The following is a 26897-nucleotide window of genomic DNA, read 5'->3' on the forward strand; positions in this document are numbered from 1 at the left end:
ATCTGTACAGCAGAGATATCAACCTTACATGTTAAGGCATCTATCTTAGCGCCCAGACTATCATTCCTGTTCTTTAAGGCCAGTAGAGTTTGGTTCAGGGCGGCTACATCAATTTGGGTTGAAGGATGGATCGAGGTGGAAGATGGAGGCAAGGAGGATTGATCAGTGCGTGCAAAGTGTTCCATTTTGGCTTGCTTCTTGGGGTTTCCCATAATGACTTGATCAGGCAAGTCAAGCCAAGGAGGCAGAACGGCTCTGCAGAGGCGCTTTATTTAGCGTGTGGGATAACTTCCACAAGAACCCTGTCTCCTCCCACGCAGTCCAGCAACCTAGAGTCCCGTGTTCCTATCCCCCAGCAAGCAGTTCAAGGGGCGCCAGCGAGAAGCAAATAAGTTGATTGGTGGCTCTCAGATGGGGGCCAGATACAAGGGTGCGTATACCAGGAGCTGGATTTGATGACCAGTTGATACTATTCAATAAGGGAGACAGTCAAAAGCCCCCTCTTGTTTAGCTTTCCTCCACAAGATTAATCTGTTCTGGGGGTCAGGACTCGAAGCAGTGTCTGGAATAGATTGCTTCCCACTGCAGAGCAGGAGCACGAACGCTGCAGGAAAGGAGAAACAGTCCCAGCAAGCAACTATCCAGGGCGCGCCCCCAGCACGCATACAGCCCGGATCCATACAAGGGGAGCCAAGCAACTATCTGCAGAGCGGCAGATTGTGAGCTTGCGTAATTCGCTGGGGCGGGGGACGCGACTCCTGCCACCGACCACCTCGCCGATACCGCAGCGTGCCACCCACCCTGTTAACCAGAATCCAGCCCAAGTAGCCCAGTGACAGAGGTTAGCTTGTGGCAGATGGTCCTCACCAGCAGATCAACGAAGGATTCCACTGTCTGCCCCTACCGGCATGGCGCGCAGGTATAGCTGTCGCTCACGAGTGGCCCAGGATATTACGGGAGGGCTGATGGCAGGCGTCCAGCGTGGGCCGGCGAGAGCAAGCGGCAGGATGCAAGCGGGAATAATGGTGCCAAGGTCCGACACCAGTCCTGTGCAGGTCCGGGTCTCGTGATTGCCGGCAACTGGGCCCCGCAGTCAGCAGTTCCACAGAGGGCGCAGGGCGATGTCCGGGCCGACCGATCCAGTGAGAGTCTCTGGAACAGGAGACAGAAGTTGCACCGGCAGCAATAGCAAGTCGCTGCGCTGAAGCGATCTGGCACCGGATCCGGGGGAGCATAAGTGCTCGCACAGCCAGCTTCAAAGGGGGTGGAGGGCACCCCTCACTACATGCGGCACCAGTAACTCGGTCGTCCCGGAGAGGAGGTGTGCAGTTCAAAACAGGCCAGACAGGTTCAGCAGAGGTTCGGCAGTCAGCCGAACAAGGACGGGTCCTGGAGGCAAAGGATTTCTTGCAGGATGTCGAGGCCTCGGCCGGAGCCTCTCTGTCAGCCGTGCAACAGCGCCCCAGATGCTTGGCCGTGTTGAAAGGATGGAGATACCTGCTTTTCCTAATATTTAGGAGCTTCAGCGAGCTGCTGATGCAGTTTTGGAGATGAAAAGTAGAGAAGGTGTGAGAAGTCCTAGATGATGCAGAGCTTTCAAGCTGAAGAGGGGTGGGGGAGGGTGTCAGGTGAGAACTGGATAGGCAGGGGATGAGATGAGAAGAGCACCTCTGTTTTGGAAGAGTTCAACACCAGAGAGTGTGAAGCCATCCAATATTTAATGTCAGAGAAGCAGTTGGAAATTTTGATAGAGAGCGAGCAGAGGAGAGTCCAGGAAAAGAGGTGGTTTGGGTGTAATTCGGGAAGAGTTGCTATGAGAATTGAAAGGAATACACTAGTGCCCCAAGAGGTATAGAGTGTAAAGAGGAGAGGACCCATGACGGAGCCCTGTGGAACACCAACAGTTAAAAGCAATGGTTTGAGAGGTGGTGGTGGTGTTCCAGGAGACAGAGAATTGGTGAGGTGCTTGGTTGGATTCATTTCAGGCAAAGGCCTTGATCGCCAATCCCAAGAAGTGAGTATTAAGGAGATCAGAATGATCGACTGTGTCAAAGGAAGCGGACAGGTCAACCAGAATTAGGATAGATGATAGGTTGGAGTGCTTAGCAGAGACAACAAAGTTGGAGGTAATCATGAGAGAATTTCCGTTAAGTCGCCGGAGTGGAAACCTGCTTGTAGGAGCTCTTGAAGGTTGTGGATGTCTAAGAAATTGGTAGGATGGTTGAGCACAATTCCTCCAGCACTTTTGAATAGTTGAGGAGAGCCACATGGCAAATGATCAGTCCATTGCTTTTTTAGGAGAGGGATGGCTCTGGCCGTTTTGAAAATAGTGGGAAAGCAAGCTGAGTGGAAGGACAGGTTGAAGAGTACAGCAAGGTGAGGGTCTTCTAGAGGGGCAAATAGGCTTGACTAGCTGAGGAGCAAGAGGGTCTGATGGGGCACAAGAAGGGGTAACGTAAAAGAAGTAGAGATAGGACTTCCTCAGTATTAGTGTAACTAAAGTGGGCGATGCAGGCAGAGGATGGTGGTAGAGTAGGTGGAGTGTAGAATGTAGTCGGACGGACTGCACGGAAGATCAGGAGAGTTTCTCTTATTTTAGAAATTGTTGCAGCGAAGAATTCAGCTAGGTCATTATCTGTGAGTGGAGTTGATAGTCCTAGGTTTGTGAGGAGTGAGTTCACTGCCCTGTAGCCCGCAAGGATGATTGGAGTGATAAGCATCTCGCCTTGAAACACTTGTGTATAGGCGCGAGGCGCGTTATAAATGCCATATCATAGAATTCACTTTTTGTGAAGACGGAGAGTGTGAACTGTAGGTTCGAGAGAAAAGGAGGGATGATAGAAGGTTATATTTTCTTTTAGTGAGTGTGGGAAGGAAATGGGTGTGGAAACAATGGAGTGATCAGATGGGGATGGTGTGGCAGCAGTATTAGTGGCCGAGAGAGATAGGAGGGGATGAATAAGAGAGCCACGGAGCTAACCCCAGTGTGGGTTAGTGTGATGAATCCTACAGAGTCATGACTGAACCCCAGCCTAAGATATCCTCCCCTGTGTGGCCAGGGAAAGGCAGTCACTACCTGGTCCTAACCCTGGGGGTGGTACCAGGAGGGAGGATTACATGGGAGGAGATGGCTGTCAGGGGGAAGTGGTGACTCCTTTGGGAGAGACTCCATATTCATCATCTTGTGAGGATGAGAGTCCTGTAATCGCAATATTTAATACCTTGCTGTCATTGTAAAGGTCCCTCTCATGAGGAAACCCAAAGAACATTCTGTGAAGTTACCTAGGCTGAATAAGTTATATACTTTAGATATGAACCCTCTAATGTTCATGATTCTGTCTTGGGTGGAAATCTTAGCCCTAATGATAAGTCACACATCCCTCATATAACATCTAACTTTATTAACATTCGGTTCAACAATCAGACAGAAATGAGTAGACCTAAAAGACTTAAATCCATTAGGGACTCCAAGACCCATAATGCCTGTGATACTGGGACGAGGAAGAATGAGCAGGAGTTAATGAGGATCAAAACTGCCACTGACGAGAAGGTGCAGTGTAGTTGTTTGAAGGCAAGGCACCAGAGCAGGACATTTAAATATGCAAGTTGACCACAGCTGTGTAGAGGTGGGGTTGGAAGAGGATGGAAAGGAGCAGCAGAGGAGAAGCAGTGTGTGAAAATACCAAAGTGGTTGAAGCTGCAGGTGAAACAAGAAGAGATTTAAGACTCCAAAGCTGTGGCTTGGCGTCGGATCGTGTGCAGAGCTGCAGTGGGCAGAGAAGCGAGGCAGCGGACTTGGCGATGTCTGCGAGGAGGTCGGGAGATCCATAGTCGCTGAAAGTGGAGCAGCAGAGGCTCCTAGAGATAGAGACCCAGATGGCGAGAGAGCCTAAGAGGTCCCTGAGATGCCGAAGAGAAGAACCACTGTACCGTGCAGCACATCAGGAGACCGGCAAAGCGGTCAACAGTTACCGGTGAGGCTCAGAAGAGATACAGGGCACCGGGGCGCTTTGTAGCTTTTTCTGCTCCCACATTCAAGCCACAGAGAGCAAAGTGAAAAAGGAGGAGGACACAGAGTGTTAAAAGAATACCTAATTAAACCCCTTGTTTGGCAAAATATAAAAGGGTTCAATTCCCAATTCCCAAAATGTCAACTTGGCGAAGCCTGTTACCCACATTGCCAACAGGCTATTCAGAAGAAGTAAGAAGGCAAAAAGGGCGCAATTCTCCATTTATGAGATGTCAACATAGGGAAATCTGTAACCCACATTGCCAACACTGCAGACTCTGTAACCAAGAGATAAAAGGGCAACACATGCGCAATTCTCCTTACCTGAGACACGAGCTTGGGGAAATCTGTAACCCATATTGCCACTAAGAAGAAATTGACTGTAGCAGTAGGAGATTTCTTCCTGGCAGGCGAGCACACCAGGAAAGAAACCGTTGCTTTGAAGAAATGTGGTTGTAGTAAAAAGGTGTTGTGGACATTGGTAACCTTATCATGCTGACAAACTGTTCCATCAACAAAGGTAGTTTCTGTGCTATACTGACCAAAGTATTCCATTGAAAGAATAGTTGTGAAAATATTTGCCTTACATCTTGAGAAAGATATTGTGTGGAGGAAAACAATTGCCTTGGTTTATGATTTGCTTTGCACCTTGAGGAAGACATTATGTGGAGGAAAACAATTGCTTTGATGAACTAGTGTTTTTTGAAAGAGACATTTACTTTGCTAAGTGGAAGGACCCAGTTGATGGAAAATACCTTTTTGTATTGAACTAATCAAAACGTTGTTGAATCAGAACTTTTCCAAGGGTATTCCTGAATTGATCCAGGGGAAGGGAGCCCAACCCTGGTCACAAGGAGTGCTTTCTAAACCCTTTAAGTTTGAACCTTTGCATTTTTTGTGTTGAATTGAAGACAGCCAAATACACCTTTGTTAGATGTCTTAATGTGAGGGTTGGGTGCCTTTTGGACACTAGGTCATCTTTCTTTAGTTTTTGTTTGCTAAGTAGGGACATTCTGGTTAGAATAGGGAATGGTAGGCGTTTATCACACCCTTTTTATTTTAATAAATTGCAAACATTGAGAAAACTATACCTGTGTCTCTCGCATTTCTGCCCCCTCACATTGGAGGTTATGGATAGAGTGGAAAGCGTGGTTATTAAAAAAAAAAAAGACTGGAGTTCAGATTCCTGTCAAGTGGTTGGAATGAGAAGGTTACCTAAGAGAAAAAGGTGATGTTTAGTGGAAAGCAAATAAAGGAGTTGCCCAAATTCATCAAAGAATGGCCCAGTGTTGCCAGGAGGGCGCTAGATGGAGATGAGTGATGCAGAGCAATAGTAGAGATGGTGAAGTCAAGAGGTAGGAGAGGATGTGGCATTGTAGATTTGTGAGGTGATGGGGCAGGAAGAGAGTAGGTATCGGATGCTGCCAACCCTGCCAGTCAGACGAGGATAGTAAATGAAGCATAGTTTGGAGTCATACAGGGTCCCCAAGGTGGCATTGTCAGATGGAGTAAACCACATTTCACTGATAGCAAGGAGATCTGGCATGAAAGTCGTCTGTGGTAAAGGATGTTTTGTTGCATTTAGACTGAGCATTCCAGCGTGCAATGTTTGTTGATGCAGTAAGACAGATTACAGAAGTTGAATCCTAGAGGAACAGAGGCGAGGTGGATAAGTGTTAAGAGTGGTTTGCTCGTTGGCCTCGTTTGTTGGGAAGTAGGTACAAGAGAGATGGAGTAGTGGGAGTTTCAAGACATGAGTTTTGTGATCAGGATAGGAAAGGAGGAATTTGTAGCATAATTGGAGAAAGCGTAGGGTAAGGTGAGTAGGAGCAGCAGCTGGAGCAAATGTGTTATAGGTGAGTACCAAAGTGTGGAGAGACAGCACATTAATTAGCAAGCTATGGGTAGTCGCTGGTGCAGCAGGTAGGAAGGAAAAGGCTCACAGGCGATAAGACAAGGGGGCTGGTCTTCGACCTTTACTTGGACATCCCGGGCTGTACGCCTTTAGTGAGTTCGAATAAGACGTTGCACGCTCTTGCCATCTGATCGCCTAGTCAATTAGTGGTTGGTCTTTTTTATATGTGAATAATATAAAGCATGTTAATCTAACAAGATACAAGCACACTTAAAGACGATTAAAGGTATGTAATGTTTGTCATACGCATGGACACACACTGTGATTAAGACTCTTCAGTTTTGGGGAAAAAAGTTTAATCCAGTTATAGTAAATCTTATTTGATGACTTTTGATGCAAAAATATATGGTTGAATTGATACTTTTTCTGGATGAAGTCCTCTGTGGGCCATGTAGAGGCACTGTCCTCTTCCCACTGTCCAGCCATTTGCTTATGTAAACACATTACCGACATTCTAAAACAAGAACAAGGAAACCACAGAACTGAATGCAGTGATCGTTTTACCTTAATAATGATAATGGTTATAAAGCATTTTTGGCAAAGTGTTTTACATAGAACATTTACATATAATTATGCACTGTAAAAGTTAAATGAAGGGCAAGCTCAAGAATTGTTGAGAATTGTAGTGATGTTTCTTGCCCTGATGGCTTGGCTGGCAGGTGGAGAGAGTACAGAGCCCGGTCTCCATATTACTGGAGTGAGCTCAGTGATTGAGAGAGAAACATTGGTAGTGTGCTTGGGGTGTGACTAGAAAGGAGTGTCAATATCAGCAGTGTCAAGAAATAAAACTAGGAAGGTGCTTGAGTGGAGAAAGATGGAAAGATGAAGAGGGAGAAAAAAGATAAAAGGTGAGGGCTAGCAAGGGGGTTCAACTAAAAGGTGAGTTGGGCAAATAATTAAGAAATGGGGGTTGGGTGAAAAGATGACTGGCAAAAAGTCTGGGCCAGGGAAGACTTGGATGGAGAGATGAGTGGGGAAAAGAAAACAAAAGCATGTTCGGAAGAGGGGACTGAATGGATAGCTGACACTGTGTGTTTGCAAATATAACGGAGCCTAGTTTTTTTTTGTTGCTTGCTCTTTGTGGTAGATATTATCAGAAAATGTACACCCTCAAACAGTCCCACCAACATGTCTGGGATATAGCTGCGCTTTTAGCTTAATAGTTTGGTGACACTAGTTAAAAGGAGGTGTATAATCAACGCAAAAATGATCTGCCGGCAGTTGTGCAGGTCTTAATGCTAATCAATTTGCACTAAAACTATTTATAGAAATGTTACTGTTGCAGGGAAAAACAGAAAAAACAGACATTTGCCAGTTAGGTTTATCAAGGCAACCATACATCGGCCACCACGTCATGGTTGCATTGATAACCATAACTGCTCAGTTATACTCCCGACACCACACATCTGAAATGAAATGCACCTAGCCGCAGTTCCTATGTTATGTTACCGGAATTTATTGAGCGCACGTACGCCAGAAGCATCATGGCGCTGGTGGCAGCTAACAGATCATAAACCGAGGAGACAGAAATTAAAATAGTAATGTTTTCAATTTACGTCGAAAGCAAAAATGATTACTCTGCAGGACATGCAGAAGTTTGTTCCAGGCATTAGCATCTACAACGGAGAAGACACGACTGCCTGACCGAACCAACCTGTGACAAGGAACAACAAGAAGAGCTGATTGAGAGCGTAGGGGACTGAGCGGGGAGAAGCGCACAAATTTAGCTTGAAGATACTCCGCTCCAATACCGTAATAGGCTTGGTGGACCATACACATGGATTTAAACATAACACAAACCTCAACGGGGAGCCAATGCAGTTGCCTCAATAGCGGGGACATATGAGTGCAGAAGAAGGGGCGGACAATAGATCTTGCAGCTGCATTTTGAAGAAGCTGCAGTCGCTTGGTTAAATAGAGGTTGACCCTAATAAAGTGAATTGCAATAATCCAAGCTACTTTATACAAGGGTCGCCACCACAGGAGCTTGGCAAGCTGTAGGGATAAAAGGAAGTACCTTCCGTAAGACCCGAAGTTGGAAATGACCAGGTTTGCATACTACCGCCACCTGCTCTTCCATGGCCAGGGAGGCAGAGTGTTTGACCCCTAAGATTCTGACCAACGACACTGGCGTTGGAAGAGAGCCAAGTGAAGGTGGCCAAAAATCGGATGTCCAGAATAGCTGCGGGGAGGAGGTACCGACAACCAGTACCTTAGTCTTGCCCGCGTTGAGCTTCAACCAGTTGGATGACATCCAGCTGCCCAATTCCTCCAAACATTTCCTCAGTCGGGCAACAGTCTCAGGCTGAGTCAGGTCAAGCCGTACAATGATCCGAGTGTCGTCTGTGTAGGAATAGTAACAGAAGCCATGGGATTGAAGAAGTCGTCTAATGTAGACATTGAAGAAAATGTGAGAGTGCCGATCCCTGAGGGACCCCACGCACACACCAAAGAAACAGGAGGAGAGCGAAAGGGAGGGAGAGAGACCGTCTTGAGAGCAGTTGGCAAGAAATGCTGTGAACCAATCAAGGACATGGCCGGACAGGCCGGCGGCGGACAAACGAGAGTGATCAAGGTGAGGTGATCAACCGTGTTGAATGCCGCTGAAAGATCTGAAAGCAGGACGGCTCCGACTCTGCCTGGTCCACCAGATGTAACAAATCGTCAAGCACGGAATTCAAAACGGATCCGTGCCCCGCCTTGGACGAAAGCCAGATTGGAATGAGTCAAAGAACTGAGAGGACTCTTAAGAATTTAGACAAAAGAGCAGAGGCCAGGGCTTCCATTACTTTCATCATGCATGGCAAGAGAGAAATAGGCTGGTAGTTAGCTAGTACTGCATGATCCAGGGAGGCTTTTTTCAATAGGGGGAATGACCAAGGCATGTTTAAGGGAAGGGGGAATGACACCCGTGGCAAAGGAATGCTTGACTGCAGAGGAGATATGAGCAATCCTATCGGCAGAAAGTTCCTTTAGCAGAGCTAGGGGTATGGCATCCGCTGGGGAGGCCGATTTAAGGTGCTGAATGGCAAGAATGATGTCAGCATCAGAAAAAATGGGGAAAAGTCCTAAGGCGGGAAGAGGGTCGATGTGTATCTCTCCAAAAGGGGAAGCGTCGGCTTCAGCTTTAATATTGTCTCAAATAGTGGATATGTTATGCACAAAAAAGGAGAGCGAGTCACATAGGTCCTGTGAAGGTGGCACTGAAGGACGACTGTCTGTGGAGTAGAGGGAGTGTACCAGATCAAAAAGGGTCTTAGGTTTGTTTCAAGCCTCCTCCACCACATGGCTGAAGTTGACTTTCTTAGCATTAACCATTTCTTTATGGTAGGATGAGAGAGCGTTGCGGAAGGTGATTTTAGCTTCCTCAGAGTAAGAGGAGCGCCATTTCCTTTTGGCCTGTCTGCACTGTAATTTGCTAGATTTAAGTTCTTTAGTGGACCATGGTTCTACAGAGAATAAGCAACAAAAACTAAGAATAAACAGCAGTACCCCAGAATGCTCATTGAGTTTTGAGTTCTAGTTGTTGTAGGACCAACACAACAATTGACTATTAAGATTGTTTAAAAATACTATTTTCCCAAAAATAAGCCCAGTGTATGACATCCTGAGAATCCTGTGACAGTTATGGTCCCCTTGGTAATGGTTTGTTTCAGCGGTGCAGTTAAATATTTGTTTGGGGAATGTAATAAAGATAATATATTCTCAGATGAGCCGATGCCAGTGCATCCCAGTTGCTACACTCCTTCACCCTTCAGTCAGACACAGGAACCAATGGTTCCTTATGAGGCTTTGTTCTATCTACTAAATTGTATGTAACCATATGAATGAGAAATGTGTGCTGTATTCATAAAGTGGCAGAAGTTGAGATATCTGAGAACACTGTTCCTTATGTTTGTTTGAAAATAAGTTGGCCACTATCTGATTGACCATTGCTTACATGCGTATGTGTATCCACAAAATATTGTCTTTATTGCTGTCAAGCGAATGAAAATGATTCAAGAAGTGATTTGTCCTATTTGATGTAGCATATATATGCTGCAAAATTGTTATTTTGTAACTCTTTACACTGTTGCATTCTTTTCCTTAGGGTACCCACTGCATGCTCCTGAGGCTTACTTCACATACTTCAAGAAGCACAACGTTACTACCATAATTCGTCTTAACAAGAAAATGTATGATGCAAAAAGATTTACTGATGCAAACTTTGAGCATTACGATCTCTTTTTTGTTGATGGAAGTGCACCAACTGATACCATTGTGAAGCGGTTTCTAGACATTTGTGAAAACACAGAAGGCGCCATAGCAGTCCATTGTAAAGGTACAGTCTAATTTAACTTTGTCAACTTGGTATACCAAATCACTTTTTTATATAAATTCTGTTTTGTAATAGTTATGGACGTTTTCCAGAAGTCCTGTGGCCAGGATCTTTAGATAAATCTTCCCTATTTGGGACCAAGCATTCCCTGAAGTTTTCACCAGGCTTTTTTAATTGGTAGTAGAACTGTTCAGGAGAATTCTCATTTCGAAGGGATTGTGTCCTCCGACGTATTCCTTATCTTAGATAGAAATCCTTCAGCTTTGCTGGCCTCGGAAAATTTTTTCGCCAGAGGGCGCTGCGCGTCGATGATCGCCGAGTCGATGACCCTCGACGGCCTCCGTGCCGACGTCGACGTCATCCTGCCTATAAAGGCCGCGCGCAGCGTCCGTTGCTCAGTTCCGTTTTTCCGCGCTTCGTTGTGCCTCGGAACACCGTTGCTCAGTTCTCGTCAGATAACGTATATAATATTTAACCTCGATATCGATGGCATCCTCCTCCGACCCGACGACCCCTCGGTCCGGTTTCAAAAAGTGCCGAGACTGCGGGAAGAAAATGTCGTTGACGGACCCTCACAGGGTCTGTTTGTGGTGTCTGGGAATCACGCACCAGAGTTCGGAGTGTGAGGAATGCCTTTCCATGACGGCGAAAGCCTTGAAGGAGCGTAGGGGAAAGCTCGAGAGAGGTAGGTCAACTTTAACTTCCTCGAAAGCTTCTTCGGTAGAGTCGAGACGTTCGTCTCCTCACCATAAAAAACACTCTCGATCTAGATCACGAAGTGGCTCCCACCACTCGTCGACATCGAGACACTCGAAGAAGAGACGTAGGAGATCCCCTTCGTCATCTTCGTCGAGTTCTCCTGAGAGAGTTCATTGCCCCACAAAACGCAGCTCGCAAGCTGAGTGGGAGGAATTCAGGAAAAAGATGCTAAGCGTCTTCGAGAAAGCGGCCTCGTCCCCCTCGAAGACAGCTGAGGGTGATACCCCGGGTAAAAAACCCAAAAAATCTAAACGCCGCGAGTCGCAGTACCCGGCGGAAAAGTCAACCCGAAAGCGCCTCGAGCCATCGGGAGATAAAGCATCATCGACGCCATCGTCGAAAACTCCTTCGAAACAGAGGTCGGCGCCATCGACGCCGTTGTCGAAGGATTCATCGGCGCATCAGTCGATCGAGTCGACGCCGACGTCGACGCCGATATCGACGCCGGTGAAGGAAAGAACCACGGCTACTCCACAGCCAACGGTTAGACAAAAGACCTCCGACTCGACGCCGAGAACGTCGACGTCGTTCTCGAGCAGGACTCCGATCCTTTCGAGTTCCTCGAGGCCTAGTACACATTTCTCGACGCTTTTCACGGCGCCTTCGAGTACTTTCACGTCGGTGTCGACGACATCGACGTTTTCAAGGCCTGTGATGATGGCTCCTTCTGCATTGGAAATGGGGTTTATACCATTCCAAAAACCAAAGTATCCCCCTTTAACCTCGATTTTTGAGGAAAGGGAGGATTCAGACCAAGATATTGATTTACAGAGGACCACATCACCAGAGCCAGAGACTTTCGCCTCTGAGGAAAGAGGATTAAAAAATCTTCAGGATGCACTTCAGGAAGCTAGTGGCTTGGACACTTCTCCTGAAGCAGAATTTATCAAACCAGACCCAGGAGAACATGCGGAGACTCCATATAGAGCTCTGATGTCTAGAATCATAGAATTTATGGGTTGGTCTGCACCTTCTCCTGCCTTTCAGCAGGATGACCTCACTGACATACTGGACAAGGGCCCACAGGAGGATCCTGTGGTTCCATTTCACTCTGCTCTACAGAGAAGGATTTTGACAAACTGGGAAACGCCGGAAATTATCCCGGCAGTAAATAAAAAACTGTCAACAAAATACAGGGTGGCTAGTTCTGACCCTGAATATTTGTCAAAACACCCTACTCCTGAGAGCTTAGTTGTACAGGCTGCAACCTCATCAGGCAGCACATCTGCATACCCCACTGCTCCGCAGGATAGGGATGACAAAAAGTATGATGCCATGGCTAAGAAGGTTTTTTTCTGCCTGTAGCATGGCGTTAAAGTCTATTAACGCGACCTGTACGCTCGCTAGGTTCAGCCACACCCTTTGGGAGTGCGCTTCATCAGCGGCTGACTGCCTCCAAGAAGGAGAGGAAAGGGACGCATTTTTAAACATCATCAGGGATGGTAAAGATGCGATGTGCGAGACCCTACAAACTGGCCTAGATTCTGCTGACAGTATCAGCAGGGCCATGGCGGCAAGTACCACAATCCGCAGGCATGCGTGGTTGAGGAAGTCTGGTTTTGCCTCTGACGTGCAGACCAGGCTTTTGAATATGCCCTTTGACGGTTCTACCCTCTTTGGAAAGAAGGCGGATGACAGTTTGGAGAAACTGCAAACGTCCAAGGCAGCAGCCAAGTCATTGGGAGCTGCTATCCGTCAGAATACCTTTCGTCCTTCGGGATCATCGTGGAGAGGACGGTCCTTTCGTTACTATTCCTCATATGGAAAGGGCAGAGGACGACCGGCTCAAAGAGGCCAAGGAAGATTTACCCGTGGTGGACGGGGTAGGGGAAAGAAAGCCGCACCCGCAGGAGCAGGAGCCACTTTACCTTCGGCAACTGCATCAGCCGCTTCAAAACCACTCTGAGGTCTCCCCTCACAGAACACCAGTAGGGGGCAGGTTAACTCACCATCTGACGGAATGGCAGGCTATTACGTCAGATGCTTGGGCTCTGGAGACAGTGGCCCAAGGTTACTGCCTGCCCTTCCTACATATCCCTCAGAGTCATCCACCGGGGAACAACCCTTTGAAGCTTCCAGATCCGCTCCTCTTGCAGGAGGTTTTAGACCTGCTAGAGAAAGGTGCCATAGAACTGGTACCTGTAGCGGAAAGGAACAAGGGTTGGTACTCCCCCTACTTCATAATACCGAAGAAGGACGGAGGACTGAGACCCATCTTAGACTTACGGGAATTGAACAAATTCCTCCGAAAGGACAAGTTCAAGATGGTGACTCTCTCTCAGATCCTTCAGGCCCTCCAGCTTCAGGACTGGTTGGTATCTCTAGACCTCCAGGACGCTTATTTCCATGTGCCGATCCATCCCAGGCACAGGAGATACCTGAGGTTCGTAATTGGCAGCTCTCATTATCAATTTCGAGTTCTGCCATTTGGGCTAACCTCCGCCCCGAGGGTCTTTACCAAGCTAATGTCGGTTGTGGCTGCAAGTCTAAGGAGGGAAGGGATTCACGTCTACCCTTACCTAGACGATTGGTTGATCAGAGCTGTATCTTCGGAACAGGCTCAGAGACAACTAGATTATGTTTGCCACTTCCTTCACAAGCTGGGCTTCTCCCTCAATTTAAAGAAGTCACAGATGATACCATCACAGAGACTCCAATTCATTGGAGCAGTCCTGGACACTTCCCTGGGAAGAGCCTTGCCACCAGAGGTGAGGGCTCGAGATATTCTGCAGATGGTCATCAGATTTCAGAATGCCCAATATCTCCCAGCCTACGACTTTCTGAGGTTGCTAGGCCTCATGGCATCCTGCATATTCCTCGTGCCGGAGGCTCGCCTGAGAATGAGATCCCTCCAGTGGGCACTGAGAACTCAGTGGTCACAGTTCTCAGGAAGGATGACAGATCTCCTTCGGATCCCGGTCAAAGTAGCCCGAGACCTTCAGTGGTGGGCCTGTCGGGAGAACATCCTGAAAGGAGAAATGTTTTGGCAACCATGGCCGGAGATAACAGTAGTCACGGATGCCTCACTCACGGGGTGGGGAGCTCACGCCAACGACTTGACCATCAGCGGTCGTTGGTCTCCATCGGAGTCCAGACTACATATCAACCTGTTGGAGCTGAGAGCCATCAGACTAGCGCTGAAGGCTTTTCTGCCGTCTGTACGGGGAAGAAACGTCCTAATAATGACGGACAATACAGTGGCCATGCACTACCTCAACAAAAGAGGAGGCGTAGGCTCACTACCACTGTGCAGAGAGGCGATGCAGCTCTGGTTTTGGGCAATTCAGGAAGGAATCTCTCTATCGGCAATTCACCTAGCCGGAGAGAAGAACTTGACAGCGGACGCTCTGAGCAGGCAGAGCACAGTCTCTCACGAGTGGGAGATAGCTCAGGAAGTCCTTCAAGAGATCTTCGCCCTTTGGGGAACCCCTCAAGTGGATCTGTTCGCCACCAGTATCAACAGGAAGTGCGACAGATTTTGCTCAAGGGAATTTCCCCCGAGAGGAGCTCTAGGAGATGCGTTCGTAGTGGACTGGGAGTTCCCACTTCTGTACGCGTTCCCTCCGGTCCCTGTCATTCCTCAAATGATCAGGAGGTTGAGAAGGTTTCGGAAGACCATGATCCTAATTGCCCCGGATTGGGCCAGGAGAACGTGGTACCCGGACCTTCTAGACATGTCCATCTGCCCTCCAATTCGACTGCCATACAGAGAGGATCTTCTCTCGCAGAAGGAAGGTCAGGTTCTCCATCCAGCCATCAAGACCCTCAACCTTCACGCTTGGTGTCTGAAAGGTTGAGGTACAAGGATTGGGACCTTCCGGATGATGTTATGGAGGTGTTGCTTTCGGCCAGAAGGCCGGCAACTAAAACTCTATACCGCTGCCGTTGGAACAAATTTTGCAGCTGGTGCAGAGAAAAGAATATTGAACCCTTTTCTTGTGGTACACCTATGGTGTTGTCATTCTTACTTTACCTGGCTAATTCAGGCCTACAGGTTGGCACAATTAAGGGCTATCTCGCAGCGCTATCAATCTTTAAGCGCACTGCAGAGGAGCCTTCATACTTCAAAATTCCATTGGTAATACAATACCTAAAAGGATTAACTAATGTTTATCCCCCGAAACCTTTTCAAGTTCCCTTATGGGATTTAAACCTAATTTTAAACTTCCTAAAGGGTGCCCCTTTTGAACCACTACACTCTTGTTCATTGAAGCTTCTCACCCTCAAAACTGTTTTGCTAATAGCATTGACATCTGCTAGAAGGGTTAGCGAGTTGCAAGCCTTATCGTGTAAACCTCCACATACAATCTTTTACAAGGACAAAGTTGTTCTTCAGGTGAAGCCTAACTTCCTCCCGAAGGTAGTCTCGGAGTTTCACATCACTCAGAAGATTATATTACCTTCTTTCTACCCTCCTCCTCATCCGGGGAAGGAGGAAGAGAGACTGCACAGGCTGGACCCTAAGCGAGCCTTGAGCTTTTATATCAGCAGATTGGCTAAGATCAGACAAGCAGACCAACTCTTTGTAGGTTATGCAGGACATAAGTTGGGCCTTCCAATAACAAAACAAACCATCTCCAGATGGATTATTTTAGCCATTCTGGAGTGCTACAAATTGGCAGGAAAGGAGCCTCCTCAAAATCTAAGGGCTCATTCTACCAGGGGTATCGCAACATCCTCAGCCCTTCAAAGAGGGGTGCCAATTCGAGATATATGTGCGGCTGCCACATGGTCGTCCGCACATACATTTACCAAATTCTATAGCCTGGATTCCTCCTCTAGTCAAGAAACTAGATTCGGCAAGGCTGTGTTACACTCTGTCCATTCTGGAAGGGTAACATAACTTTTATTACTCCCGCCTCCAGTCACAATACCACTGCTATGGGAGTCTATCTAAGATAAGGAATACGTCGGAGGACACAATCCCTTCGAAGAACTAGTTACTCTTACCTTGTAACGTTCTTTCGATGGGATGTTCCTCCGACGTATTCCTTATCGACCCTCCCATCCATCCCCGCAGTATGACTTCCTGTGGGTTTGCAGCCTAGGCTCCTTCAAGGTGATTAGTCTAATCCAAAAACATTACTGGGGACTACAAAACGGAACTGAGCAACGGACGCTGCGCGCGGCCTTTATAGGCAGGATGACGTCGACGTCGGCACGGAGGCCGTCGAGGGTCATCGACTCGGCGATCATCGACGCGCAGCGCCCTCTGGCGAAAAAATTTTCCGAGGCCAGCAAAGCTGAAGGATTTCTATCTAAGATAAGGAATACGTCGGAGGAACATCCCATCGAAAGAACGTTACAAGGTAAGAGTAACTAGTTCTTCTGTGCTAATTATATTCAACCTTAGATAACCCCAGCTCTTTTGTTGCACTTCAGGACTTTTACATTTTAACCCTGGAGTGAGTGAGACCTTTTTCTCACTCGCATGTGTTTTGACCTGATTTGTATTGTGTTTCCACTGTTTTTGGAGCATTAAACTCCATAGGCATCTACTTTGTCTATGGTGACGCACAGCACCTTCAGTGCAGTGTCACAGAGAAATCCTTTAGATTTCTCATAAGGTTTAAATAACTTTTCTTGTGTGAACTACTGCTCCCAATAACAGTAAAGTGAAATTGACTTGACTTACCTTTTCTCTTTGTAGGTCCAGCACACACCATTGTATTTGGAGTGCTGGAGGGTTACCTAGTAGCCCCTTAGCCTACATTCTCATGTGACATTTTTATGTTACCCTCACTACTTTAAATGGCTGGTGGCAGTGGTTTACGTTTCCTACCGTTGTGCTTTTCTACCGCAGGCTGAACCCTCAGCTGCAGTACAGCACCCATTGGTGACCATTTTGTCAAAATGGCCCAGTCTTCTTTTTTCGCCATTGTTAGGCAGAAACCTGTGCAGTTCCCTCTGGGACCACTGCAAAAGATTTAAGACTACAGGTGTTTGGCAGTAAACCCACTTGGTAGCAGTCTGTACCACACAGATTCACTTGGTAGCTGTGGCTGAGCAGTCAGACTTCCCTCAAGAAGAGTTAGGCAGTATACAGAGTATTCACAATAGGTCAAACGAACACAGTAGAACAAGCAAACACTGACCAGAGCTTGGTGTAAAAGAGATATAATTATTTATTTAAAAACACATCTAGTAAAACACACAGGCACTAATGTTAAGCAGTTCAAAAACACGGTCACTAAAAGATACACTCCCTTAAAAGAATATTAGACGAGTCTTAAGTAAAGCCCCCCTTATTTTCAGACAGCGGTGAGCGCTTAACGCAGATGGCACTCTTGTTTTAAAAAGGGGGAGAAAAGCAGAATATAACTTGAAAAAGATCCCAGCACTTTCACAAGAACACAACAAGAGAGGGAGGTAAAGTTAGATTTCAGAAGGCCGGATCAACTTTAAGAGGATCAGAACGAAATGTGTCCAAGGTCACACGGTTGAAGTGCACAAAAGTCTTGAAACGGTTCAGAAAGAGTTGGACCAAAAGAAAGGGACCAGTTAGATGGTCAAGGCGGCCAGCCCAGTCCAGAAGGCTAAGGGATTATTATTACCTTGTAGCAATATTTAGAAAGGGAGGCCTGGCGGACACGGTACCTTAAAGTGGTGAGAATACTCCAGCGGGGGCAGTTGTTCCTGGCAGCGGATGCAAGTCGGTGCTTCGTCCGGGGGAAGAGAGGATCTCGTCGGGGAGGAAGACAGGAGTCCGTTGCACTGCCAGGGAAGAAACCAGCCGCAGAGTTCTCAGGTAAAAGGAGCGGTCCTTTTATTCGCGGTCCAGTGGTAAGTGGCTATCCAGTTGCCGGGGTGCTTGGCACGGGCAATTCGACCACAAGACGTCCTGGGATGCGAGTAAAAGAAGGTAAACTGGTTGTGCCCAGCAGTCAGGGGAAGAAGCCTCTCCAGCAGGGAGATCTTCTCTGTCGTCGGGAAGTGGTGAGTCGGTTCCGCAGGGCTCCACAGGTGGTGTCGTCGTGGTAGGTCAGCTCAGCTTCTCCCTCGTCGGATTCTTAGGTCCTGTGGCGACTTCTGAAGTTGCAGTCCCCAAAGCCCTGCTTTTATGCAGCACACCCCCATTCAGTCAGCCTAGCTGTCAATCAAACATGCTAAGTGGTGAGCCGGCCGGCTCACCACTTGGGCCAATCACACAAGGGTGCGACTTGAGTTACCAAGGTAACTCAGTCCAGGGTGCCTAAACCCCCTCCCACATCCCCTGTGGTACCCAGACAGAGTGGCACCACTTTTGGAGGCTTCTGTGGAGAAGCCCGCCAAAAAGTGGAACAAAGGGCTCGACTTGGGTTGGAGTCACAGAAGAGAACACAAACGCCATTTTAGAATAGAGTCCTGGCAAAAAATACCAACTGGCGAATTAATATTAAATAAATAAACCGGCGGTATGTTCGAGGCTATGAGAATTAAATAATTAAAGTTGGTAGCCTTGAACAATGGGAAAATCCCATAGGGATATATTTGTGTTTGAATATAAAAAGTAGTATCCACTGCCACCAGCCAAAACTCGATCAGGGGGGACGGAGTCGTGCCCCCTCGACTAACAGACCCCGGGGCAATCGAATTGTCCGACCAGTATGTCCACAATATGATGGTTTGTACCGGTTTCTGTTAATAATTTGGGACTAGTAAAGCCAATGGTGACTTTACATGCCCTGGGAGACAGTAGTCAGTCCCAGGGTATGGAGTCTATGTTGGGGTGTCACTATGACACCCCTGTGTCACTGCACGGAGGGTGCTGTGTAACACACACAGTAAAAACACACAAGATTTATTTTTATTTTATTTGCATTTGTTAAGCGCGCTTGCAGCCCGTAAGGCATCGAGGCGCTGTTACAGAGGATACGCAAACTTAAGATTACAGACAGGTGCCAGGAGGGCTCTTAGTTACAGATTGGTAGGCATATATGCAGTGGAAGATACAGGTTCAGGTTAAACAAAGAGTCTAGTTTTGATAGCCTTACGGAAGGCTAGGTGGGATTGAATGAGTCTTAGGTGGGGTGGCAGAGCGTTCCAGTGCGTGGCTGCTAGGGTGGGGAAGCTGGAGCCACCAGCGCGCACTTTCCGAGTAATAGGCGTGACGATTGTGTTGGCATAAGGGGACCTGAGAGGTCTCGTGGCGGTGTGCCTAATAATTCTGTTGGTCAGGTAAGGAGGGGCAAGTTCGTGAAGGCATTTGTGTGTGAGAGCAAGAGTTTTAAAAACAATTCTCTCTTTGACAGGGAGCCAGTGTGCTTGCCTTCTGATTTCGGAGATATGGTTTCTTCTAGAGGTGCCGGTAGCTGCCCTTAGCGCATTGTTCTGGGCTAGCTGCAATTTGGCCAGGTTTTTGCTGGATGTCGCCACGAGAAGGGCATTACAGTAGTCAAGTCTTGACCCGATAATTGCCCTGGCAATCGTGAGGCAGTTTTGACGGGCCAAGAAGGGCCTGGCTGCGTTGAGGACTTTGGAGTAGTAGGCTGAGGATGCAGCGATAGCATTGACCTGTTTATCCATGGACAGGTCAGAGTCAAGGTAGACTCCGAGTGTCTTAACATGGTTCGAGACCTTGATTTGAATGTTATCAATGGAGAAGGAGGCGTACTGATCTCCGAGGTTACCCAGAGTGAAGGGTGACCCAATGAGGAGGAGTTCGGTCTTTTCGCTGTTGAGGCACAGCCAATTCTCCGCCATCCAGGATTGGATGGTAGTGTAGATAGAGGTGCGGGTGTTGGAATCTGCTAGGTAGTCGCCCGTGAGTGGGATCAGTACCTGCGTATCGTCAGCATAGTTGGTATAAGAAATACCAAGGGCATCCAAGATGCTAAACAGGGGCCTTGTAAAGAGGTTATAGAGTGTTGGGGCGATACAAGATCCCTGGGGGACACCGCAGGTGAGGAGGCTAGGGGTGGCGGCGGCAGCTTCAGAAAAGACTTTCATGGCCCTTTCTTGGAGAAAGGAGGTGATCCACTGGCAGGCTTTCGGGGAGAAGTTGGCTTGGGTGGCTAGGTGGTGACACAAGGTGTTGTGGTCAACCAGATCGAACGCTGCAGAAAGATCCAGGAGCAGAAGGAGGGCAGGTTTGCCTACATCTCTGAGGTCATCCATTTGGTTCTTTAGATCTAGGAGGGCCGTTTCAGTGCCATGTCGGGGGCGGAACCCAGATTGCCGCAGGCCGAGGAGACGGTTGTCCTCTAAGAACTTTTGGACCTGCAGGTAGGCTTTGTCCAAGATTTTGAGCAGGAATGGTACAGTTGTGATGGGCCTGTAGTTCCCTGGGACGGTTGGGTCGAGTGAGGGTTTCTTGAGGAGTGGGCGTACCCACGCTTCCTTGAGTCCTGATGGGACATGGCCTGATTGGAAGGAGGAGTTGATAAAGGCTGTAAGGAAGGGGGCGAGAGTATGTGCGGAGTCTTTGATGAGGCTGGCTGGGCAGGCATCGCCTTTACAATTGGAGGGTTTGATAGAGTTGAGCAGGGTGATGACATCTTGCTCAGTGATGTCTTTGAATTCGAACATCGGGGATGATGTGGACTTGATGGGTGGCTTGGCGTGGATGTTCGCTATAATATGGGAAAGGGCTTTTTGGTGGCCACGAATTTTTGTTTGGAGGGTGTTGAGCTTCTCAAGCATGGCAGATGGAATGCTGTTGCACCACTTGTCATCTTTGATAACTGAGGAGGGGGGGGGGCAGATGGTTTTTCAAGTTCCCTGAAGATTGTGAATAGTTCCTTAGATCCTGACTTGGCGTCGGAGATCCTGGCGTTGAAAGAGGCGGCCTTTGCCAGTGTGATGTTAGTCTTGTAGGATTTGGAGATGGCTTTGAATTTCTGCTTAGTGGCTTCAGAGGGGTTTGCTTTCCAGGAGGAAAGTGCAATCCTCTTTTGCGCACGTTGGTCAAGGAGTTATTTAGAGAACCAGGAGTTAACATGTTTGGCTTTCTTAGCTTTTTTGAGAGTCAGGGGGGCAATGGCGTCCACGGCTGACGTGATGACATCCTTGAAGGTGTCAGCTAAGGTGTCAGGGTTATTAGATGAAGGTGCCTGAAGGGCTGGGTTAAGGAGGTAGGGTGCTAGGTTCTCGACTGTGAGGAGGCGTGAGCTCCTGGCGTAAGTGGCGAGGCCTGGTGATGGCGGAGAGAGAGCCACTTTTCTGGTTCCGAGGTTGAATTGGATGTAATGATGGTCAGACCAGGGGATCGGGGTATTGGCTGTGATGAGAAGGGAGCAGTTGTGATGACTGATCCAGTCAAGGGTGCGCCCTTTGATGTGCGTGGGGTCAGAAATGGAGTGCACAAAGCCGATGTTGGAGAGTGCCTTCTTGAGGTGTTTCGCTGGGGAGTCTTTAGGGTCATTCAGCCCTAGGTTGAGGTCACCAAGGAGTAGAACCTGAGAGGTCTTTTTGATGTTGTGAGACAATGCAGGGATAAGGGTGTCATGGAGGTCCATACATGGGCCAGGGGGTCTGTATACAATGTGCATGGATATGGTGCAGTTGGGCGAGACATTGATTTTTAGCGGGAGGTAGTCACTGTTGCTATCAAGGATGCCTTCAGCTACTCTAATGGTAAGGGTGTCCCTTGCGATGAGGGCAACGCCTCCACCTCTCTGAGAGGTGCGGTCTTTCCTGAAAATGGAATATCCAGGTGGGATGGCAAGTGATGAGAGTGGGCCTGAGCTTTCATTCAGCCAGGTTTCAGTAAGGATGAGGAGGTCGAGCTTGTTGTTTATGATCAGGTCGTTGATGTCAAGGGCGTGAGCTGGTATGGAGCGGGCATTAAGCAGGGCGCAGCTTAGCATGTAGTCATGGGGAGGCGTGGGGATAGGTGGGCTGGTGGGTGAAGGTGGAGGGTCAGAAGTACTAGGTGGTGTGGTCATGGGGGCGGCAACAGTAGGATGAATAGGCACAGAAACATCATTGAGCTGTACAATATCAAGTGTGGTCATGGGGGCGGCAACAGTAGGATGAATAGGCACAGAAACATCATTGAGCTGTACAATATCACGTGTGGTCATGGGGGCGGCAACAGTAGGATGAATAGGCACAGAAACATCATTGAGCTGTATAATATCACGTGTGGTCATGGGGGCGGCAACAGTAGGATGAATAGGCACAGAAACATCATTGAGCTGTACAATATCACGTGTGGTCATGGGGGCGGCAACAGTAGGATGAATAGGCACAGAGACATCATTGAGCTGTACAATATCACGTGTGGTCATGGGGGCGGCAACAGTATGCGCTACAGGCAAGGGTGCAGTAGGACTGAAGGGCGAAGGTTGAGGGGCAAAGTTAGAGTTCATAGTCGGGTTGGTGGTTGTGAAGTAATGTTTGTTGACAGGACCCTTGATGATGAACTGTCGTGCCGTGGCAGAGCATGTGTAAGCTGGCCACTGGCTTCTTGTGCCCAACCTAACATTTCGGTAACCCAAGGTGGGGATAGAACTGATGGGCTTGGTGGGCTGAGTGCGGGACCGTAGTCGTGCATTCCTTCTGTGGTACAGTAGAGGGTGTGGGTTTGCTAGCAAGGTAGGCGCACATGAAGGTTGTAGCATGGGGGCATTAATGCTAATGGCCTTACCTTGTACTGGTTTAACAAGGCGTGGGGGCGCCAGCTGCGCCATCGAGCAGCGGAGAGCTGCAGAGAGAGAATGCGGCCTTGTCCTTTGGCCTTCTCCGGCTGGCGGCTTCGCCTGGTGGCGGTTCTCCTCTCCCTTTAAAGCGGGAGAGGAGGGGCTGCGGGCTCCTACACGCGAGTCACGTGACTCGGCTCCGGCAGTCGTGTTGCCTGTTGCCATGGTGCACAGACGGTGGATGTGTATTCCAGCTGGGGGCTCGTGATCAGCAACGGCGGCATGGGCAGGAGGGGCTCGTTCTCGTGGAGGGGCTCGTCCTTCTTCGTGGCTGCAGGGGGATGTCTGAGAAGTTCTCACTCGCAGCGGAGCTGCAGAGAGAGAATGCGGCCTTGTCCTTTGGCCTTCTCCGGCTGGCGGCTTCTATGGAGTAAAGGGCCCCATAGCCCATAAAACACTAACAGTCAAAGGAACACCATAAATCATGTCCAAGAGTGGGAGAAAGAGTCTCACTCTTGGCAGGAGAAAAAAACAAACTCCAGAAATCCAGCAAAGCTGCTGGGGGACTCACTAGGTTAGGAAATTCAGCCTAAAGAGAGAATTCTCCCTAACAGCCATTTTCTGTTTGTGGTGTCTTTCTTGGATTTTACAGTGTGCGTTGAACCAGATTCGAACCCTTCATTCCTTTTGCCTTTGCCAGGCTTCAGCCCTGAAGCCCACCTCAGGCTCCAGTGTGCCTGGAAAGGCAGGATGTGAGGCAGGTTCCTGAAACTCCCCTGTCCTTTGTCTCTAGGAATGTTTGAATGCAACCAGTCCTGATTGGCTGGCTGGCTGTCCTTTCAGGACATCCCCCCTGCTGTGAGATTGAGAGCCTAGGCTGTTCATGAATGGGAGAAACCTGCTTAAAAGGCGAGGTTTTTGGGACTAGAGGCAGAGTCGAGCACTGGGAGAAATATCCGACGAAAAAACTGAACGAAGCTTGCTGCATCCTCCTGGACCTTTGGATTGCCTGGTGAAGCCCTGCTGCTATGTTGAAACTCCTTTTTCGATTCGACAGAGAATCTCCGGAATGGACGACTTCTTCCCTTGGGTTAGTGGAACCAAATAACCCAGAGACGAACTCCACTGGACCATCTTCCCCAACTGGCTGTACTTCCTCGCTGCTGCAAGAACGGATTGCTTGAGATTGAGGAATCCGTAGTCTAGTGCAACGTCGGAAATACGGCTATAAGCGCCAGGAGTCTCCTAAGGACTCTCCAGCAGGTCGACCAGAGCTCCAGTCCCCTCACCAGAGTGCAGTACCCTAGGAGTGAAGGAAGCCCAACCGGTATCAGAGATCCGTGACGGTGCTGTTTACTAAGTGCTGAAACTGCAAAGTGAGCAATGAACTGAAAAGAGCCCATAGCTGCCGCTGATATACCAACTACCGCAGCAGGAGCCCTCCAGATATCCTCTCTCTTGTCCCCACGACTGAGGCTCAGGAAAATGGGGTCTGCACCGCTGTACAGTTGGACCACTAGTCTTCAAACCATAGGTACTGTTTAGACTTGGGGTACTTACCTCATTTGTCTTTTTAGCTGTACTTTTCTCAGTTGGGAATTGCATTGGCTCACCTTTAGAGTTGATTCCAACTCTCCTTCCACAGGCCTCACAGCTTGTGACCCTACAAGTGATTTTTTAACAAACTCTCTAACTTTGTGCAAGACTTTGATTCCAGCACCAAAGAGCTAGCTCCTCAGCTCCAAAGACTGTTTCAAATTGACTTTGGCTGTCCTGGCTCCCTGCAGGCTCTTCTGGCCCATGGACTTTGATATTGCTGTCCCTCATAGGTGGTAACTTGTTTTAGACTGTTATTGCTGGGAAAGGCTTGTCTAGATTTCATTGGAAGATTTAAGTGTCCTCACATTGAGAACCTGTTTAACATTTTCCTTCCTTAAACCTTTTCTTTCTGCAACCTCGGAAATCTGCAAAGTAAAACTAGTGTGATATATAAATACCATTACTGTCCTTGTGATTGAAGTCACCTCAGGGTGTAGGAATTGTGTAAGAAGCATATCCAAAGATTATCCACTAACTTGTGCTGATTCTGAAAAGTAATTTTAAAGTATATTTACTTTGTTACACAAATTGTCTTTTTAAAGAATGCTTATTTAAAACTTGATGTTAAATAATTATTTATAATTGAAACCTTGTGTGTTACTTGGTTACTTGTATTTACCGATTTCATTGCTACATCTCTACAGCTCACTACCCCTCTTGATAGGCCTGGCTGCTCAGTCACACGACCAACTTGTGTAGTAAAGACCTATACCAAAAGGTGAGTTACTTAATACCAAGCAGATAAGTGTTGTGTAGTCTCGCACAGTGGGACTGCATTAATTCTTACCTAACAATAGCGGAGCAGTCCAGGCTTAACTTGTTGGAGCTGAATGAAGTGGTTAATAGGTACTATACACACCTTTCACAAATACCAAATAAAAGATTGTCTAGACATATTTTTATAAAAACAATCTTAATAAAGCAAAAGGCAAGAGATAAAACACTACACTAACAGGTAAGTCAACATCGTAAAACAAATGTGCAACTGTTCAGTGTGCAAGATTTTCTGAGTACAATAGAGTATTTTCTAGTGGAGTAAATGCATTTATAGGCAAGTAAAAAATGTTTCCCATCTAGAATAGTAAAGTGTTCTAAAGGGACCAAGGGCAACCAGATGTCCAGAGTTGGACAGACTTTTGAAAAAAAGTTACCTTTCGTAAAAGCACCCACAAAACAGTTTGCTGATACAATACCCGGGGACCTAGAAACCGTTCTGCAGCAGGTGGTTTTGCGGTTTCCAGAGGCAGTCACTGTGCAGGCTGTTTGGTGACCACTGAAGGTACCCATAATGTTAGGGCTTTGGGGTGAAGGAGGGACCCCAAAGTCTTTGGTAAGGACTATTATTGAAGATTCAATGTCTGCAGGGTCGAGGGTCCAAGCCGAAGGTGAGAAAGGCAAAGCTGCGCAAGTAGGCAGTTCTAAGTATTGCAGAATTATTCCATTGTTGTGGATCTCAGGAGTCTGCTGCCGAGTATTGTGTTGGCTTGAGAAGACCCCAAGGAGGAGCAGTTACTGAGGGTTCACCCACAAATGCACCTTGGGCAAGCCATGGAAAAAGGACTAAGAGACTGGTTTGCCAGACAAAAGGCAACATATGCCCTTGTAGCCTCCCAGAAAGGGGAGATGGAACCAGGGTGCCAAACTATTGTCTTTGGATGAGGAAACTCGGGCCCAGATGGCGCAGTCTTTTCAGGGTACCTAGCATTTGTTAAAGTGTCACTTTTTCAGACGTTACCTCGCATAAAATTGTGCATCGAATATGACATAAGTTAACTGTGGCCGGTTAGAAAAAGGACGCAGACAATTTATGGACCTGGTTCATGTGTTTTTATTAACTTAATCTATAAGACCTAACTTGGCCTATCTCTAAGGGTGGTCGCTGCCTATTTTTCCAACTACGGTGCTAGTCAATCGTGAATGTTCCAAGGGGACTTGTCCACTGTCCAAAACTACCCTAACTGACCCCACCACTATGAAAACTAACTTATATATGGAAAATGACTACCTTTTCCTGATAGTACTTCTAGTACCAGTTGGTAGGATTATTAACCAATATGTAATCTTCAAATAGTCTCTTGTGATTTCCTCAATTGGTCTCTGTAACTCTTCAGAGGCAGTCTGGAGTTCTCCCTTCTCCTCATGGGCCTCTTTTGGGCATCTTACAAGCTATAGATTCCTGGTTGCTGTCTCCAGCATATCTTATATTATTCAAATATTCCTTTTCTCCTGTCCAGTTATAGCTCAGCTTGCTTTGGCCTGCTTGACTCTTTATTTGGTTCACTTGTCTAGTTTCTCTAAACTCTTGCTTAAAATATTTTCTCCTTTTGATGATGTCGTTTTGTATAAAATGTTTAGTGGCTTTTCCCCTTTCCCAGGATATTGTTATTCCGGGATTACTTCTTTCTCTTGTGTAACAGTTCAAGTTAATTTGCTTATAGTGAGACCATTTGTTTGTAGGATATATTGGTCCCTTTTTGGCCTCCCAATATTCCCGTTCACCCCATTACTTTCTATTATGAAGCAGAACGCCTCCGAGAGCCTAGTTCCTTCTTGACCCTCTTCCAGGTCTCAGAGCATCGTCACCGGGTTCCTCCTTGTGTTCTATCTCGGCCCTCCGACGTGGGGTTGAACACCCTGCGCCTTTCTATGCACAGTGGTATCTCAGATAGTTGCCGGCCTGGCTATCCACCACGTGACTTTTTGGTCTCGCCACCACCTTCCTCCGGGCTCCTGCCC

General features: G+C 47.7%; 1 protein-coding gene across 13 annotated transcripts in view; it reads left to right on the plus strand.

Annotated features, from left to right (window-relative positions):
- The window catches only part of CDC14B (cell division cycle 14B), a 1298523-nt gene that overhangs the window by 861420 nt on the left and 410206 nt on the right, over positions 1-26897 (plus strand). For all 13 annotated transcript variants that reach the window (XR_011280342.1, XR_011280341.1, XM_069625680.1 and 10 more), the window contains exon 9: positions 10015-10245. Coding sequence is in view for 11 of the 13 variants with exons in the window: in XM_069625680.1 (XP_069481781.1) it covers positions 10015-10245 (231 nt within the window). In the remaining 2 variants the exon portion in view is untranslated. The remainder of the gene's footprint in view (positions 1-10014; positions 10246-26897) is intronic.

Source organism: Ambystoma mexicanum, chromosome 6p, assembly GCF_040938575.1.
Source record: "Ambystoma mexicanum isolate Mex_15411 chromosome 6p, UKY_AmexF1_1, whole genome shotgun sequence".
Lineage (NCBI taxonomy): Eukaryota > Metazoa > Chordata > Amphibia > Caudata > Ambystomatidae > Ambystoma > Ambystoma mexicanum.